The sequence below is a fragment of the Hemicordylus capensis genome, chromosome 3 (genome assembly GCF_027244095.1).
Source record: "Hemicordylus capensis ecotype Gifberg chromosome 3, rHemCap1.1.pri, whole genome shotgun sequence".
In the NCBI taxonomy this organism is placed as follows: Eukaryota; Metazoa; Chordata; class Lepidosauria; order Squamata; family Cordylidae; genus Hemicordylus; species Hemicordylus capensis.
The window spans coordinates 39,969,417-39,987,103 of NC_069659.1; the positions used below are offsets into that span (position 1 = coordinate 39,969,417).

Here is a 17,687-nt window from a genome sequence, read left to right on the forward strand (position 1 = left end):
TAAAAGATGTCTCTTTGCTCAGTTAGCAGGGGTATTGTCCGGTCCATTTAGGGTTGATGAGAGCCACTACAAGCAGGAGCATAGCTATAATTAAATAACTGAACGGGGGAGTGGCGCTGGCTAGGTGATAGCTCGCTCTTTGCTGTTGATGTATGATTATACGAAGTGATAGTAGGTATATTTGTTTTTAAATATGTTTCTGAGCCAGGGGAACATGCACACGTGCACACGCGGATGGAGAGTGTGAAATGATATGCATGTGAGTGAGGTCATGTTGATAATGTTTTGTTTCTGTCCCTACAGCGTGAATGCAGCAAAGACACGGGGTGGGGGGCAAGGAGAGGGCGGTGGAGGTAGTGCACTTAAATCTTGCTGCACTCCTGCTCATGGGCCATGCAATGAACACCACCAATAAAGAACATACTGAAATATTAGGACAAAAAGCAATGCTGAACCCCACAACATGACAGCAGGAAAATATAACTATTCTAAATGATCAGGGTGTAATTCTGCTCTGTTTGCAGAATGCAAGACACACAGGCATGGAGAACGGAGTACACACTTGCCTTCCTGTCCTCTGCCCTAGCTTATAATAGCAGCCATCATAATGGCAGGCTGGGAGGCAGGAACAGAGATCCAGCAGCCAACTAAGCTCCTTACCTTCATCACTTTTCACCCCAAGGCAGAATGGCCCCAGCTCCAATTGTATGCTATGCTTACTACTCAGACATAGTGTGTGGTTGTGGGACAACACATATGCCAGAGGAGCACAGAGTCCCAGACAGACTGCAGTGCCATGGCCTGGCACATAGATGCAATCCCAGAACAGCAGATCTTCCACAGCCCCACTCTCCTCCAATACATGGAGAGCAAGATTCCATATAGATTTTGGCAGTTTTCTGCAAAAACATACTGCTAGCATGTTTTTAGAACTGCTTAAGTACTTTGATGTCTGTAGAAGCCTTTAAAGAAAGCAGGCAAGTCATTACACTTTTGGTAAAAGATCTCTGAACACATCAATCAAGCATTTCGTAGAGTTGTAGAACTTATAGTTGAAGTTGACAAAAACATCACACAAACAAAGGCCTTTCTGCCCTTCCATAAATAGAGCTTTGTACCAAAGGAACACTACAGAACTTGTGTGCCATCAAGGAAACTGAATGGGGTTAGCAACTATGCTCTGGCTCACTTTCTTTTTAAAAAAAATCCTACCTCTGGTAAACAAACATTGTCATTTATTCCAAGACCAAATGAAGTCATAAGACCCTGAATAAATAAAGGGCATTCTCCATTTTAACACACTTCAGCCTCTGAACCTCTCTTTCAACATAAATATGTCAGAAGGCGGTCTTGAATTTTGTGTTACATATTTTTAAAAAATCAGTTTAAGATTAGGCAATTCCAATCTTACTCACAGTGTAAGATTAACTCCTGCTTTATCCAATCACATCTCTGTAATGAGTACCAATTTCACTTTTTCATCCAGAATCAGATCTTGGATGGCAGATGCCTTTCTGTTTACTAGCTTTGGATGGAAGGAACTGCTGCTGAATCCAAAGAGGTTGCTACCATAAACCCACTGGCTGGAAGGAGGACCAGAAAGGACAATAACTCTCAAATGACTACTTTCCTCTTTCTTTTAATAATAGCATTTCCTCCTGCCGCCATACCTTACTCTGCCCTCCATTCTCTCAACAGTGGTGCCCAGACCACCCCATTCCTCCCTGTACTATATAAACACATCCCCATGTCCGCTGCTCACATCACAAACATATGAGTTTAAAAGACGCCTCTTCAAATATACGAGCAACAATACAGAAAGTCAAAAATAATCCTCACCCGATCTAGTGATCCACATCCACTGTGTGGATTTAAAATTTCAGAGCATGTTCACTATAAATGTGTCAGTGAGATTTGTAGCTATTAATATTCAAACAGGCATAAGAGAATGTTTAAGGGTTGAAAAATGGTTTGGTCTTCTCAGCTTACTCACTTGAAGTCAGTTTCCTCAATACCCTAGGCATAAGAAATCTGAGTCAGAAAGCACATGCTGTACAGATATTCTAACAGAACAAACAGCTGCCAGCAAAAAAAGTTGTTAAAAGGTCTTTAATAGTCACAGGCAGTGTTCTCTCTCATTTTTTTTTCATCTGTGCACAGAATAGGTTTGGTTCTGGGAGGTAGAGAGGGGCCTTCCCGATTCAACCTGAGTGGGATCTAAAATTAACTAAGCGGACATCAAAAAACCTGTGTGCACGCACAAGCAAACACCTTAGAGGGAACACTGGTCACAGAGTCTGTTAGCACAGGCTTCCCCAAACTGCGGCCCTCCAGATGTTGCTGAATTACAATTCCCATCACCCCCAGCTACAATTTATTGTAGCTGGAATTATGGGAATTGTAGTTCAGCAACATCTGGAGGGCCGCAGTTTGGGGAAGTCTGGTCTAGCATGTAAAAATCCCTGATGGTTCAGTTATATGCTCTTCAGTCATTCACACAAGTGGAACAAGTGCTTCTGGAATTTTTGTTGTCATTAGATACCTTCTTCTTTGTACCCATCATTACTTATTACATCCATCTGACTCACACTTAGTGTAGTGGGAGATCTATTCCCCTGTCAAAATGATGTTACTGCTAGTTTGAAGAGCTAGAAGTCTGAAAATCGCCTGATACAGCCATCCTGAAACTAAGGTCTGTGTATATATGATCTTCTTATTCCCTTCCCATACGTTATTACCAGCCACCATGTTCTTGAAATAGATGAAGGTACTGGGGTTGGAGGGTGGGGAAGCAAACTAACATATCAACCCTCTCTGCTACTGCATGTTCAAGTCACTTGACTTGCCCCCTTCCTCGTGATCTGAGCAAACAACAGCTCTACAGCAGAATGTCAAAAAGATGCACTTGTCTTTTCGTAAAATCTTAATTTTCCTCAATAAGCACTCAGAATGACATACATATGCTTCCTAGGAGATCTATCTAGGCAGTTTATACACACAGACCTGCTTAGTTTCAGGTGGTGGATGACTATATTAGCTTTCAGAATGGAGTAAGGATACTACTGGGTGCCAGCCATGATGCATGATTTTGAAGTTTCACTAACAAATGTGCAACAGTGGTAAGCTTCCTAGGAAACTATGCAGAAGGGCCAGACGAAAAAGATACAAGAGGGTTCTCTTTCCTAAATATTTCCACACTCTAGACTAATGGATTTCAAACTGTGTTCTGGGGAACTCAAGAGTTACTTGGAAGAGAATTACAGGTTCCTCAACAAGGAAATCAGTAACATCCCTAAAAGACAGCTTTCTCACCACCACCCCTGTGAAGATGAAAGGAATGAGAGCATTCTAGGATGTGTTTTCAAGTTTGCATTGATCAATGAGATCCAACAGGGCTGACCAGTGCCCATATGAACCAAGTATGCACCCGACAATGTGTCCAACAATCATCAGCAATGCACTGAGATGTGAGATACTGCAGCAAATGCTCATTCAGAATAATGTAGCAAAGTGAAGGTAAAAAGCTTCAACACGTAGCCTTAGGTTCTGATAAATAACCTTTTCATTACCGTTGGATCTGCAACTGGTTCTCTGTTAGATGTTTGCTGTTTTTGTTATTAAGAAGGACACTAGAATGTTTGGGAGGCATATATGTATATAATTGTTTTTAAGAGTCCCTTATTTCTACCCAAGTAAGTAATCCCTCAAACAAAATATGCAAAATAAAGGATATCTGTCTCAATTTACAGCACTGAACTTTTAAACACTTATAGAAGTAATAATATTGTGTTCTTCTGGAGACATTAACTTTCTACTACAGAGGGAAAGGAAGCACTATGGTGGCCGTGGTGAGAACCAGAATCGGGAGGGTCCTGTTTCCACTGCCTGATTAGAAAGAAAGCTTTGCCTTGCACAAACCATGTTTATAGGAACAAGTTCAGAAACACAACCCATAGTACAGGATGACTTCCTACACTGTGTGAGGGGGGGAAAGGAGCTTAGGGAAAGTAAGTTGATATGGAAGAGGAAAAACCATATATTAAGAAGTATTAATAAAGAGCATTATTTCAGCCCCATACTTTGCGACAAACATACAGTATCAGTAAAAACAACCCACTACTCTGCTACATAATATTGTTCATCTACTTCTACATATTGATATTAGGCAGAATCGATGCACTAATTCATTTCTCTCTCTTTATCTATTTGAAATCTTACCAACAGCCTTTCACTACAGTTCAATTCATCCAAGATATGGTATCTGGCCTCTTGAGGAGTTCCCATGTTTCAATCTCCTTTAGCCAGTCACAAACCAAGCACTTCTGTGGTTGTGGTTTTCAATACTATGTACTCACTATCACACAACAAGTAGTAAAAAGACCCTGCATTTTCCAGTCTATTACTGGACTATCACTTCAAGTCTGCTTCCTCTTCCTGTTCTAGATTCATCTTCAAACTGCAAGATTCTAAACAACAATCTATCTGGAATGAGTACTGCTGGGCTACATGATAAACAATAATAATTCTAATTTTCAGCCAGGTTATTCTTATATCATTCTTTACAAGTCAAGTAACTCAGTCCTAAAGATGAAAAGTCTACTGTGGTCACAGTTCTCAGTTATTCTTTTACAACAAGCTTTAAATTATTCTCAACTTCTATGTACTAAAAGGTTCAGCTCAGCTGACATCCAGATTAACACTGCCCTGGTGCTATGGGGAAAGGACAATTTTTCATAAAATTCTCTCCTTTTCTCTGAAGCCCGCTGTACTTTCCTGAAAATATGTCCCGAGGGTCAAGCAACCCTGCACACCTCCTCACTTCCACACCTGAGCGTACCTTTGTTTCAGTTATTGTGTCATACAGTCCTCTCCCCCCACACAGAGGCCAGTTTTGTAAATACTATGAACTTTTAACATTTTTTCATTTTTATTCATAATTCTTTCATAATTTTACCCTTACTAAAGTGTTAGCATTTCATGCACCTGCCACAATGTGTTGTTTATTTAAAATATTTGCGTTTTCTGTGTTGTGGAAAATATTGAACACACATGAACTGGAGGGTCAAATTGCAAAAGTGCAAAAACAGTTTAAACTAAAAATAGTAAATTTCTGTGTTCAAGTTTTATTTTTTGTTTCTGCTGTAGAAAATATTGCCAACCTATTATAAACATCCATGCTCTTTAACTGATAGGTAGAGTAATAAATATTTTTAATTAGGGTACTGACACTTAAACCAATTTCAGAAATCAGATAGTTACATGACATAAAAATGGAGTTAAAAGGTAATATAAATGGCTCAGTGCTGATTTGTCATCTGTAGCGCAGGTGACTTGTACTTTATTAGACACCTTGCACACTTTCATATCAATTGCCTTATAAGTCAAGTTCTCTTAAATTTCATGAGCGTGACCTAGACAAGCTTAGAAATGCTGAACTCATGGTTTTAGTTGCAGATTTCTATAGAAAAGAGTTAAGACAAGCTTAATTCTTAAATCAATGGGGATTATAAATGCTCTTTGGCTGAATCACACCTCATGTTTTATTTCTGATTAAAGAAGAAGTTGTAATTAATAGTGATATTCATTTAGAAGAATTGTGAATATCAACTTGCTTTAAAATTATTCTGTTCTCTAACTAAATTTACTTGCAAGGCAAATCTTTAAGTAAATGCTTTTACACCTCCGGAAAAACCAACCTCTGGAACAAGCAAGCAGTCACAGCATTTTGTTTTGATCCCAAAGTTTGTCCGCCACTGTTATGGAGCATTCGCTACAGAATTAGCCAGTGTCATTTCCCTACCCCCAAGACCTCAATTGCTTGTTACATTAGTCTGAGCACAAGATTTTGTAAGCCAACTCATATATACATACAAATGAATGAACAGCTAGCTGCTGAGCAACAATAAATTTGCGCTTTCAGTAAGATTCGTATTCTCCATATATTTAAGAGTACAGTAATGTATGTCTTCAAGAAAGGCATGATTAAAAGTAGCTATTTAAGAAAAGTATCAATAGAATGGCATTCCTTTTAATCAAGATTAATTCTGAAGATGTAGGTTGCTTCAGAAGCAACATTAAAAATTTAAACTGTGGTCTTTAATAGTTTTATTTTGGGGTTTTTCGGTTTTGTTTTGTGAAACTAAACTAAACACCAACTAGAGTCCTTGGAGTCAGGCGGTATATAAATTTAATTAAATAAGTAAATAAAATTAAAATAAATATGGAATCCTACAAAAACAACCACCTCCAAACACCAACTGAGCAGACTGTGCACTCTCAGGGTCAAGCACAAAGGAATTGACTCTCTTTTTCCACCGTAATCGGAGACCATCCTTTAGTAAGGGACATACCCAAGCTAGGTGAAGACTGCCTGCTAGCCTGGGCGGGTTGCAGAAGTGTACTACACCACCTGTTGGAGCACTGTGCGGCCTAGGGCTGCCTGCTCCTCGTGAAACATGGAGATTTTGGAGTGTTTTATGAATGGAGTGATAGAGGCCCAGGTGGCAGCTTGACAGATAGTGTGAAGTGATGACCTGGCTGAGAATGCCGCTGAGGTCGCTGTGCTCCTTGTGGAGTGTACAGTGATGCCACGTGGGACTGGAATCTCGAGAGACTTGTAGGCCAGTACGATCGTCTCCCTGATCCATCTTGCCAGGGTGGTCTTAGACACCTTATTTCCCTTAGTTTTGGAGTTATAGGAGACTAAAAGGGCCTCAGTCTTGTGGAACGGTTCTGTTCTCCGTATGTATATGCGCAGAGCCCTCCTGACATCTAGCGAATGCCAAGCACGCTCCCTGGGATGTGACGGTTTTGGACAGAAGGAAGGCAGTACGACTTGCTGTGACTGGTGGAAAACTAAATTTATCTTGGGCATGAAAGTGGGATCTAGGTATAGGATCACCGCCTTGTCCTGGAAAACGCACAGTTCCTTGCGCACTGAAAGGGCGCTAATTTCAGAAACCCTGCGAGCGGAGGTGATTGCCACCAGGAACAGGACCTTACCTGTAAGTACCCTGAGGGAAGCCTCCTTCAGTAGTTCAAACAGACCTCGTGAGTGCATTGAGGACCTTGTTCAGGTCCCATGACGGAAATCTATGTATCGGAGGTGGTGCCAAGTTAGTGGCTCCCCTCAGGAAGCATTTTATGTGAGTGTGGAGCAGAAGCGAGTCTTTAGATTTCAGCTCAAGAACAGAGGCCAGAGCCGAGGTTTGTCTTCTTAGGGTGCTTGGTCCTAGCCCTTTATCCAAACCCTCTTGCAAGAATAGCAGCACGTCTTGAACCTCTGCTGCTGTGGGCCGAATCCTTCTTCCTCTTGCCCATACAGAAAAAGCCCTCAAGGTTGTCTGGTAAATTCTGTTCGTGGAGGCTCTTCTTGAGGCCAAGATTGTGTTCTGAACTCTGTGGTCGTACCCCAGTGCTGCTAGACTCTCCCGCTCAATGTCCAGGTGTTGAGTTGCAGCCAGTCTGGGTGAAACACTGGCCCCTGACATAGCAGGTCCTTTCGTCTTGGAAGCGGCCAAGGTGGTCGTATTGACATGGACACTAGGTCGGCGAACCACAGGCGCCGCGGCCACTGGGGGGCAACCAGAATGATGTGGGCTCCTCGAGACGTGTCTTCTGAATTACTCTGGTGATTATCGCTGTGGGAGGGAACGCATAGAGTAGGCCCGCTGGCCATCGGGTGGACAGCGCGTTCGTCCCCTCTGCCTGTGGGTGACGGAAACGAGACATGAAGCGTTGCACTTTTCTGTTCTGGAGGGTGGCAAAGAGGTCTATCACTGGCTGACCTAGACTCCTGGACATCAGCTCAAAGACCTTCTGGTTCAGTGACCATTCCGCTGAGTCGATCCTTCTTCTGCTGAGCCAGTCTGCCCTGTGGTTTGATACGCCGCTCAGGTGTTCTACTGTTATGGACAGGAGGTTTCTCCCTGCCCAAGTGAAGAGCATGGCTGCCTCCCGAATCAGTGGCCTGGACTTCGTTCTGCCCTGGTTGTTGATGTGGGACTTTGCCGTGGTGTTGTCTGTGCGAATGTGAACGTGTCGGTGTTTGACATGTGGAATGAAGTGTATTAGGGCCAGACGTATGGCCCTGAGTTCTAACAGGTTGATCGAGAGTTTGCCTTCGTGAGGGTGCCATCTTCCCTGTACAAAGAGATGTCCCAGATGTGCTCCCCAGCCTTCCAGGCTCGCATCCATTGTTACTGTGACTCTGCTTGGGATGGTGAAGGGAAGTTCCCTGAATACTGCTTTGGACCTCCACCACTGAAGCGAGACCCGTACATCGAGTGGGATCCAGGTTCGAATTTGAGAACGTGCCATGATCTCGTCTTGGTAAGGGAGGGGAAACCACTGTAGACAGCGAGAGTGCCACCTGGCCCATGGGGTGCACTCTATGCATGCTGTCATGGAACCCAGCAGCGTGGCTAGTGTCATGATCCAAATGGAGCTCCCTTCCAGGATACCCGAGATGAGGTGGGATATTTTCTCCCTTCTTTCCGGGTATAAGGAAATGATCCCCCTGGCGGTGTCAAAAAGCGCCCCCAGGTGAAGGAGTCTCTGTGTAGGTAGGAGGTGGCTCTTCTGATGATTTACCACGAACCCGTGGGCCTTCAGCAGCTTCAGGGTCTTCTGGACATCCCCCTTGGCCTTTGACAGAGATGGCGATCGTAAAAGAAGATCATCCAGATACGGGTGAATACAGACCCCCCTTGTCCTGATGTGCGCTATCAGCACTACCATGATCTTTGTAAACACCCTGGGTGCTGATGAGAGGCCGAAGGGCATCGCCCGATACTGGTATTCCTGATTGTTGAAGGAGAACCTGAGGAAACCTCTGTGAGCTCGGTGGATCAGGATGTGGAGGTAGGCTTCTGACAAGTCTACTGATGCTAGGAACTCCCGGTTTCTTACCACCTCCCTTGATGGTTCTGAGGGACTCCATTCTGAATGTGCGTCTCGTGATGTAGCGGTTCAGTGGTCTTAGGTTTAGGACTGCCCTCCAAGATCCATCCTTCTTGGGAACCAAAAACAGCATTGAGAATACGCCACGCCCAGACTTGGTCCTTGGGACTCGCTCTATTGCTTTGATCTGGAGCAGGTGCTCTATGGCCTGTATCATCTGGTCTCTCTTTTCCAAGTTTCTGGGCACTGGCGTGGGGCAAAATCTTTCGGGTGGGGGTGATGCGAACTCCAGGGAGAGGCCTTTTGATACCGCCCGGAGCACCCACTGGTCGGAGGTGGCTGTCGCCCAGGCTTCCTGAAATAGTTGAAGCCTGCCCCCGACCGGTGCAGCATCATTGCCTGCGCCACTGGAAAGCGGGGGACTTGAATTGCTTGTTGAAGGGTAGTCAAGCCCCGCCCCGGGTCGTTGTTGCCAATGTGGGCGGCTGGATGGACGCTGGTAGTACTGGCGATAGTCGCAAAAGGAGCTGCCTGAGAAATAGCTGGACTGTCTGAATGAGGGACGAAAACTGCGGTGGTGGTTTCCTGCTCTGAGTGGCCTATGGGCATCTGCCCTGGCCGACGGCATTGCCTTCTTCTTGTCACCGGTTTCCACTAGGACTGGTTCCAATGAGTCTCCAAACAGTCTCACCCCTTTAAAGGGGGTTGATGCCAAATTTAACTTGGACTTGGAGTCCACTTTCCAGTGTTTAAGCCATAGGCAGCGCCGGACTGCTACCGCCGATGCTATGGCTCTTGAAGCCTGCTGAATGCAGTCCAGACTAGAATCGGCCATGAAAGCTGCAGCTTTGGCCATCTTGTTGATGCCCTGCCTCAGCTTGGTGTTCTCGGGTGGGACCAGTTGGACCAGTTCCTTGGCCCAGAGGACCGATACCCTGGCGAAGACAGAGTTGGCCACTGCTGTCCTGACTACGTTGGCTGAAGCTTCATGAGCCTTCTTTAGGAGGGACTCGCATTTTTTGTCCTCGGGAGTCTTGAGCTGCTCTTCCCCTTCCTTACTGAGTATGGCACCCGACACCAATTGTGTGATCGGGCTGTCCACCACGGGGGGTGGGGGGGGGCTAGTAAGGTGGCCACCTCCTGTGGAACCGCGTAGCATTTGTTATAGAATTGTGATGAAGACCTGTGATAGAAGGGGGTATTCCATTCCGCCAGTAATGTGGATAGGAACAGCTGGGGGAAGGGGACTATGGAGGTGGCAGTAGAAGTGGACGGGAAAACCTCCTGGTCCAGCTCTTGAGTGGTATTAGGCATATCCACTAGGTACACCGCGTTAATGGCCCATCGGGCCTTTGCCAGGAGTACATCAAAGTCTGCTTGAGCAAACAGTCTGGTGGTGCTAGCTGCTTGTTGTGCTAGCTCCTCCTCCTCTGATATTTCCCCTTCCTCCATCCCAGAGTCAGACAGTCCAGGTCGCTCTGGAATAGCAGGGTTATCTGGTGTGCCCCTTGACTCCTTAGGCCCCTGGGGGTTTGGTACTGGGGGGGTAGGTTTGGGGGGGTACTGCGTGGTGGCAATGCCGGTGGAGCGCCTCCCCTCTCTGAGGAAGAGGATGAGGATGAATGGGAGCGGCGGCGCCTCCTCTTTCTGCTTGCCGGGGCCCGTGGAACGAAACAGCCCCGCTCTCCCCCTGGAATAACCCCCATAAAGGCTCCCGAGTATGGGGATGAGGAGCAATCGCTCCTGCGCCTTGATCTGCTTGCAGGAAGGAGGGAACCCACCTCCGGCACCAGAGGAGAGAAAAAAGACCTGAGCTCCCTTGCTATGAACCTCTTCAGCCACGTTGCGCCCTCCTCCGAAATGTGGGGATCCACGCCCTGCCCCAACGGGGGGTTACTCACATGAGAGGCTGGGATCATCTCTGGAGCGTCTCCTGGTCTCGCTTCTGTGGCGGCTGTCGAACTGAGTCTGACCAGAGCCCCAGCGCCCCCGCTTTCCTCCGGAACTGCCGATTCCGTGCTCGGGGGAAGTAAAATGGCGCTCGTTGCGGCGTCCGCCGCATTTTCGGCTTGAGTTCCCCCTTGGTGCGCTAGCAGCCTAGGGGAGGGAATCCGGAATGGCTGCCGCTGTTGGCAGATGGCCTGCAGCAGCCGGCGTTCGCTGAGCCGAGCGACTGGGGGTCTGATAGTTTTCCGGCGGATCCCAGCCGCCCACAGCTGTTCCGCTGTCCCTTTCTCTTTCCTTTTTGCCTTCTTAGCCTTTTTTCTTGGAGCGGTATCCGCCCCCTTGGAAAGAGTGGCGCTCGGCATCTCCCTTCTCGAGTGCCCCGTTCTCTGCCCCCGTTGTAAGGGTGGCGACTGAAGCCCCAGCGTGGGGAAGACTATCACCCCGTTGCTCTCCTTCCGACAACGAGGCCAAAATGGCGTCAGCGGCATGGGCGCGCTCCATCGGAGGTAAAGTAGAGAAAGGGTAGGAAGGTGAAGGGGGGAAGTGAAAAGTGAAAAGTCCAAAAGAAGCCTGAGCTTGTGGCCAAAGAAGGTTAGAAAAACGGGGGAGTAGAGAAGGAGGAAAACAGGATCAGCAAAAAACTGTAAGAGCTTTCTCTCTTTGCTGCTGTCCTGAGGCAACAGGAAAACGAACTGGGGATTAGGGATCAACCTAGCCCTCCAGGAAATCTTTGCTGTGTTAACTTCCTGTCGTTCCTGATGGCATAGAGGAAATACCCTTACTAAAGGATGGTCTCCGATTACGGTGGAAAAAACTTTGCTGAAACGTCAAGCACCGGAGGGGGAAAAGCAGCGGGAGGGGTAAATACTACCCCACCCCACCCTTAAAGCTACATGCCCCCCAGTGCCGGACCGCGCCTCCGTGGTACCGTGCACATCCCTATTACTATTGCCTCCTCCCGTACAGTATGAGATGATGCCTTTCTGTATCTTCCTATATTGCTGCATCCAATAAAGTACCAGTGGGGATTCGAACCAGCAACCTCCTGCTTGTCAGTTAAGCATTACCCTGCTGCGCCACTTAAGAGTCATCCAGTTGAGTTTCATGGCTGGATCGACATTTGAACTCAGGTCTCCCTGGTCCTGGTCCTAGTCCAACACCTTAACCACTACACCACACTGGCTCTACACTCTAACCACTATACCACATATTGCTGTTTCCCAGCAATCCTGAGACATTCCCAATTCCATCTCCATTGTCCCCCACGGGTGCACAAATCAAATGCACTGGTGAGCCAAAACCAAACATGACTTAGCATGTGGGTGCCAATGTCAATATTAAAATTATTTAATTAACAATGAATTAACATTAAATTAAATTTTATACTATCTTAATTTAAAAATTAATTTTTGAAATTTAATTTCAATTTAATAGCTTGGGGAGGGTGGATCTGTGATCACACCCCCGCCACCCTGGCAGCCCCCAATCCCTTACCAGTGGTGGCCCTGCTGCCCCTCAGCCTCAACCAGGAGTGAGAAGGCAGTGAGTGAGGCTTGCCCACTGTTTTCTGAGCACCTCAGCTGAGAGCTAGTGGAGAGCAAGTGAGATATACCCTTATTGCAACAGCCGCCGCCCATGTGGCAGTGGAATAGCCGCTTAGATGTGGAGCGGCACAGGGGCAGAAGAGAGGGGAGGCTGCATGGCAGCTTTGTCCTTCTGCCCAGCCAGAACCGGCTACAAATGAAGGATATGCATACTTCATTTGTAGTTAGTTCCAGTCTGGTCAGAAGAAGGAAGCTCCCATTCGGGCTTCCCTCTTTTGCTTCATGCCACTCCATATCCAAGTGGCTCTTTGGAAGAGGGGAGGCCCAAATGGGAGCTTCTTCCTTCCTGCTTGTCTAGGAGCCCAATGGATGTGGAACAGCAAGGTGAGGGGCAGAAAGACAAGAGGTGCTGTGCACCTCTGGTGGCAGGGGTAGAGAGGGAGGAACATGGAAACAGCTGGGCAGGCTGTGAAAAATGTGCCCGCGGACCAAATATTGTGCAGGACTATCCTAAAGCGTCCAGAGCATGTTTACTACATTCAGTGCATACCAGAATGTTTGCACGGAATAGGCCAAATGGCTAGGTCCTTTCAGATCCATATGAAAGCCACAGGGTTCCCCAAATCTCCAGAATCCCCTTCAGGAGATTCCTGGCTTGTCCATAGAATCCTCATCTCACACATGAATCATGTCTAGCACCTTTTGAAACTCCTTTATTCTTTCATGTTTCCCCATCACTTTCCTATTGGAAGTGTCAATGGACCACCATTAGTATGGGAAGCCAAAGCGGGGCTCTTTTCAACAAGTTTAAGTATTATTCCAACCCCAAAAATCTTTACTTAAGAATCTCATGTAGCAGGGATCTCAAATTCTGTGAAGAGACTGCTAGTCAGTGGATAACAGCGGGTAGGTGGACCAATGATCTGACTTGATATAATTCAGTACTATTTTGAATTTATTTATTTTATTTTATTTATTTATTTCTTATCACGTTTTTATACCACCCAAAACGTGAGTTCTCTGGGTGGTTTACAAGACAATAAAATCCAATAAAAAGATTAACACATTAAAATTTAAAATGTTAAAACTATTAAAACACAATTTTTACTATTTTGATTTTTGTTTAGGTTAGCAACATTGAGTGGTGGTGGGTTTTGTTTTGCTTTTTCAACTAGACAGTCAAGATATTTTATAAATATAAAGGCACCTTCATGTGTTCAAATCTGAATGCAGAGCAGTCAGCCACTTCTGCCCACATATCCTGCTTTTCATCCCACCATTCAGGATCCTGGAACAGCATTAAAAGCTAATGCTATATCCTAAAGATTTGAGAGGATCTTTACCTGGCATTAACTGTTAGCAGCTACACATGGGATAACAGCCTTTATTCATAAAAAGAGTGTGAGAATAAGACCAGTGGAACCAGTCATTCAGCCTTGCAATAAGCCTTCTTCCCAAGTGAATAGCTAGCTTAATGTACTAACTCACCAACAAGAAGTACCTCACATTGAAGGCACACTTCCTGTTGGGGAGGTTTCCTGTTTTGGTACAACAGGAACACTGCCTTGTGTGTTGGCTCCTTGATCGATTAGCAATGACTAAAGTGAAGATCAGCTGGCATGCAAATTGCAGAGTAGATAAAAACTTCTTAATGTACATTTCTTCATTTAAAATAGCCTTGTTCAAATTAAATATGAATCTATTACAATTGAATCAATGGCCCTCTACCAAATATACTGACTTAAAGGCTACTTCTTGATGTAAATGAACAGTGGGGGAGAAGATACCCAAGAACAAGCATTATAAATATGGCATGGTCATATTCTATATTGTTATTATAGCTTGATCCTAGAGGCCAGGGACTGGCAAGTTATCATGAACAATGGGATCCAGCCCTTGCTTCAAGGATGTCATCCTATATATCATTATGAGGATCATCCATTGTGCCCACTAGGGTGATTTCATATACCTTTATCTAGGCTTTGCGATTTAAGTTTAAATCTGAATATTTATTCTTTACAATGACATTTCTTTCAACATTATGAAAATGAACTGCTCTGCCCAGTAACTACCAGCCTTGTTTCTGTAAAATTATGTTCTTGTAGTTTTATCTAAAATAGGGAACTTTGTATTTCTGTTCAATCTAGAAATAAGTAAACATAAGAAGAGGGGGTAGTATTCACGATAGAACTAAGAAAAAGAAGTCAGAATACTAACATATGAAGAATGTCAAAAATATAGTCATGAAATATATAACATAACCATCATGAGAATACAATACTAATATACAGCTTTCATGAAAAAATAAAGTATATAATATTAAATGGGAACCATACAAGTAAAAGGCAAGCGAGTTTGCTACATCAAGGATTGAGAGTTGTGTTTCATATTCACTAAACTTTGCAGGAATTATTAGAGCCATCTTTGTGTAAGATTTGTTTCAGTCTCTAGAAGTACATTTACTGCTTCAAATGAAGGTGATTGCTCTTAATTTGTCTTGAAACTGGTTGATAACCATAATAAAAGGAATCTTATCTATCCATCTATCTAGAGACTCATCCGCTTTGAGTTCCTCTTTAGTTGAAGTACAATGTATAATGCTACTCATTCTTTGAAGAATTCAAAAACATGTTTAGCACTACATGTTCTGGTTCTTATTCAACATTATATAACATTATATAATTCATTTTTCCCTTAAAAGTTGTGTGGTTCCTATTTAATATATAATTTATTTTTTCATGAAAGCTGTATATTAGTATTCTCATGGTTGCTACATTTATTATATGTTTAATGAACATATTTTTGACATTCTTCATACATTATTAGTACTCATACATTATTAGTACTCCTTTTCTCACTCTAAGAATAAGGCAAAGCAGTGATCAGAGCTACTAGGTTTTAAGGACAACCTAGGAACTTAAGTGACTTCTTTGAGTCCTCTGGGAACAAGGAACCATTTTATGACTTCTTATACTATATAAATAGTGTTGAAAAACAGTAGTAGTAGAATAGAATAAGAATAAGGCAACATTCAAGAGTGTGTGTAAGTAAGTAAATAAAACACATTTACTTCTACTTCAATAAAACATTCCAGACCCAATGCAACTTGACATACAATGAGCAAACATATCCATCAAGCAAGCAGTGTACCATTTAACACTTTCTAGAGTTTAGTTATATTTTACAAACACATAGTATAGGCTCCTAGATGGTATAAGTGCTCTAGTCATAAATTAATGTTTTAACAGCCATACTATAAAATTATGTTCGAATTACTATGCACCATGTTCAGGAAATATATAAAGCACCAATGGGAAATTTGATTTAACTTAGTCTGTTTCCATGACAACTAATATTCATGTCACAGGCTGACATCCAGACCAACCCTCCCTCAATGAATCAGGTTTTTCATTGCATAAGGTGTGTTGGGGGCGGGGGTCATTTTCAACTATCTCCCTTTCTCTCCACAGCCACCTGTGCCTCCTGAAACTCTCTCTCCAAGGGGTCGAGAGAGAGTTTGGGGGTACAGGCAAATGCAGAGGGAAGGGAATAATGCTGACAACCCTTGCATATCAGGGAGGATCAATATGGATGCCTACCACTAATTTTAAAACACCTTGATTTGATTTGTCAATCCACACCAACTGCAGAAGACCAATGATCCAATTCACAGCCAGTACAGAAGAGGAAACTTCTTTAAAATGAGGGGACTGGTAAAAAGGAAGCAGAAAGGGAGGATCAAATCACTCCAGAAAGCATGGAACTTATTTAAAGCCACAATAATAGAAGCTCGGTTGGAATGTATACCAAGATGGAAAGATACCACCACGTGCAGGATGCCACCAGCACGGCTAATAAGTAGAGTCAGGGAAGCTATAAGAGGGAAGAAGACATTCTTCAGAAAATGGAAGTCCTGCCCAAATGGAGAACAGAATGGAACAAGCTATGGCAAAAGAAATGCAAAGGGAGAATAAGTGGTGCAAAAAGAGTTTGAGGAGCATATTGCTAGAAGTGTCAAGGGGAACAACAAAAACTTCTTTTTAAGTATATCAGAAGCAGAAAACCTGCCAGGGAGATGGTTGGGCCCTTAAGATGATGAGGGTGTGAAAGGGATAAAGAGATTGCAGAGAAGCTGAATGACTTCTTCGCATCTGTCCTTACAGAAAAGATACTGACGATATACCCGCTCCAGAATGGAGCTTCTCAGGCTTGGAGGCTGAGAGGAGAGGATGTTCTAAACTGTCTTGAAAAATTATAAATTAACAAATCGCCAGGGCCAGATGGCATCCACCCAAGAGTTCTAAAGAAACCCAAATCTGAAATTGCTGATCTCCTAGCAAAAATATGTAACTTATAGCTACAGTCAGGCTTTGTACCAAAGGACTGGAAAGTACCTAATGTAACTCCAATCTTCAAAAAGGGATCCAGGGGGCATCCATAAAACTACAAGCCTGTTAGCTTAACTTCTGTGCCAGGTAAATTAATGGAAAGCATGCTCAAGGACAAAATGGTTAAACATATATAAGAACAGGATTTGCTGAAAGAGAACAAGCATTGCTTCGCAAGGTCAAGTCTTGCCTCACTATTCTTTTGGAGTTATTTGAGAGTGTCAGCAGGCATGTGGATCAAGGTGATCTGGTTGACTATAGTATCTCTCTTCAAAGTGGGTGAGCGGGCGACAAAATGGCAAATGCAGTTCAATGTAAGCAAGAGTAAAGTGATGCATATTGCAGCAAAAAAACAAACAAACAAAAAAAACAGAACAACAACTTCACATATACACTGATGGGGTCTGAGCTGTTGGTAACTGCCCAGGAGAGATATCTTGGGGTTGTGGTGGACAGTTCATTGAAGTGTCATCTCAGTCTGTGGCAGCTGTGAAAAAGGCTAATTCCATGCTAGATATCATTAGGAAGGGGAATGAAAATAAAAATGCTAATATTATAATGCCCTTATACAAATCTATGGTGCGGCCACATCTGGAATACTGTGTACAGCTTTGGTCACTGAAGGAGGATATTGTAGAACTGGAAAAGGTGCAGAAGAGGGAAACCTAAGTGATCAGGGGCCGGGATCACCTTCCTTATGAGGCTAGGCTACAGCATCTGGGGGTCTTTACCTTGGAAAAGAGGTGACTAAGGAGAGACATGATCGAGGTGCATAAAATTATGCATGGAGTGGAGAGGGTGGACAGAGAGAAGTTTTTCTCCCTCTCTCACAACACTAGAACCAGGGATCATCCTATGAAACTGATGGCCAGGAAATTTAGGACCAACAAAAGGAAGTACTTTTTAT

At 44.1% G+C, this 17,687-nt stretch overlaps 1 protein-coding gene across 2 annotated transcripts in view; it reads right to left on the bottom strand.

Moving 5' to 3' along the window:
• The window catches only part of UBL3 (ubiquitin like 3), a 64,988-nt gene that overhangs the window by 35,168 nt on the left and 12,133 nt on the right, over positions 1-17,687 (bottom strand). Inside the window, exon 1 of one of the 2 annotated variants that reach the window (XM_053310443.1) lies at positions 4,219-4,359. The exons of the other annotated variant lie outside the window; for it this stretch is intronic. Within the exon in view, the coding sequence (XP_053166418.1) occupies positions 4,219-4,284 (66 nt within the window). The 5' untranslated portion in view covers positions 4,285-4,359. Of the gene's footprint in view, positions 1-4,218; positions 4,360-17,687 lie in introns of those variants that run through there. 2 annotated transcript variants of the gene reach the window in all.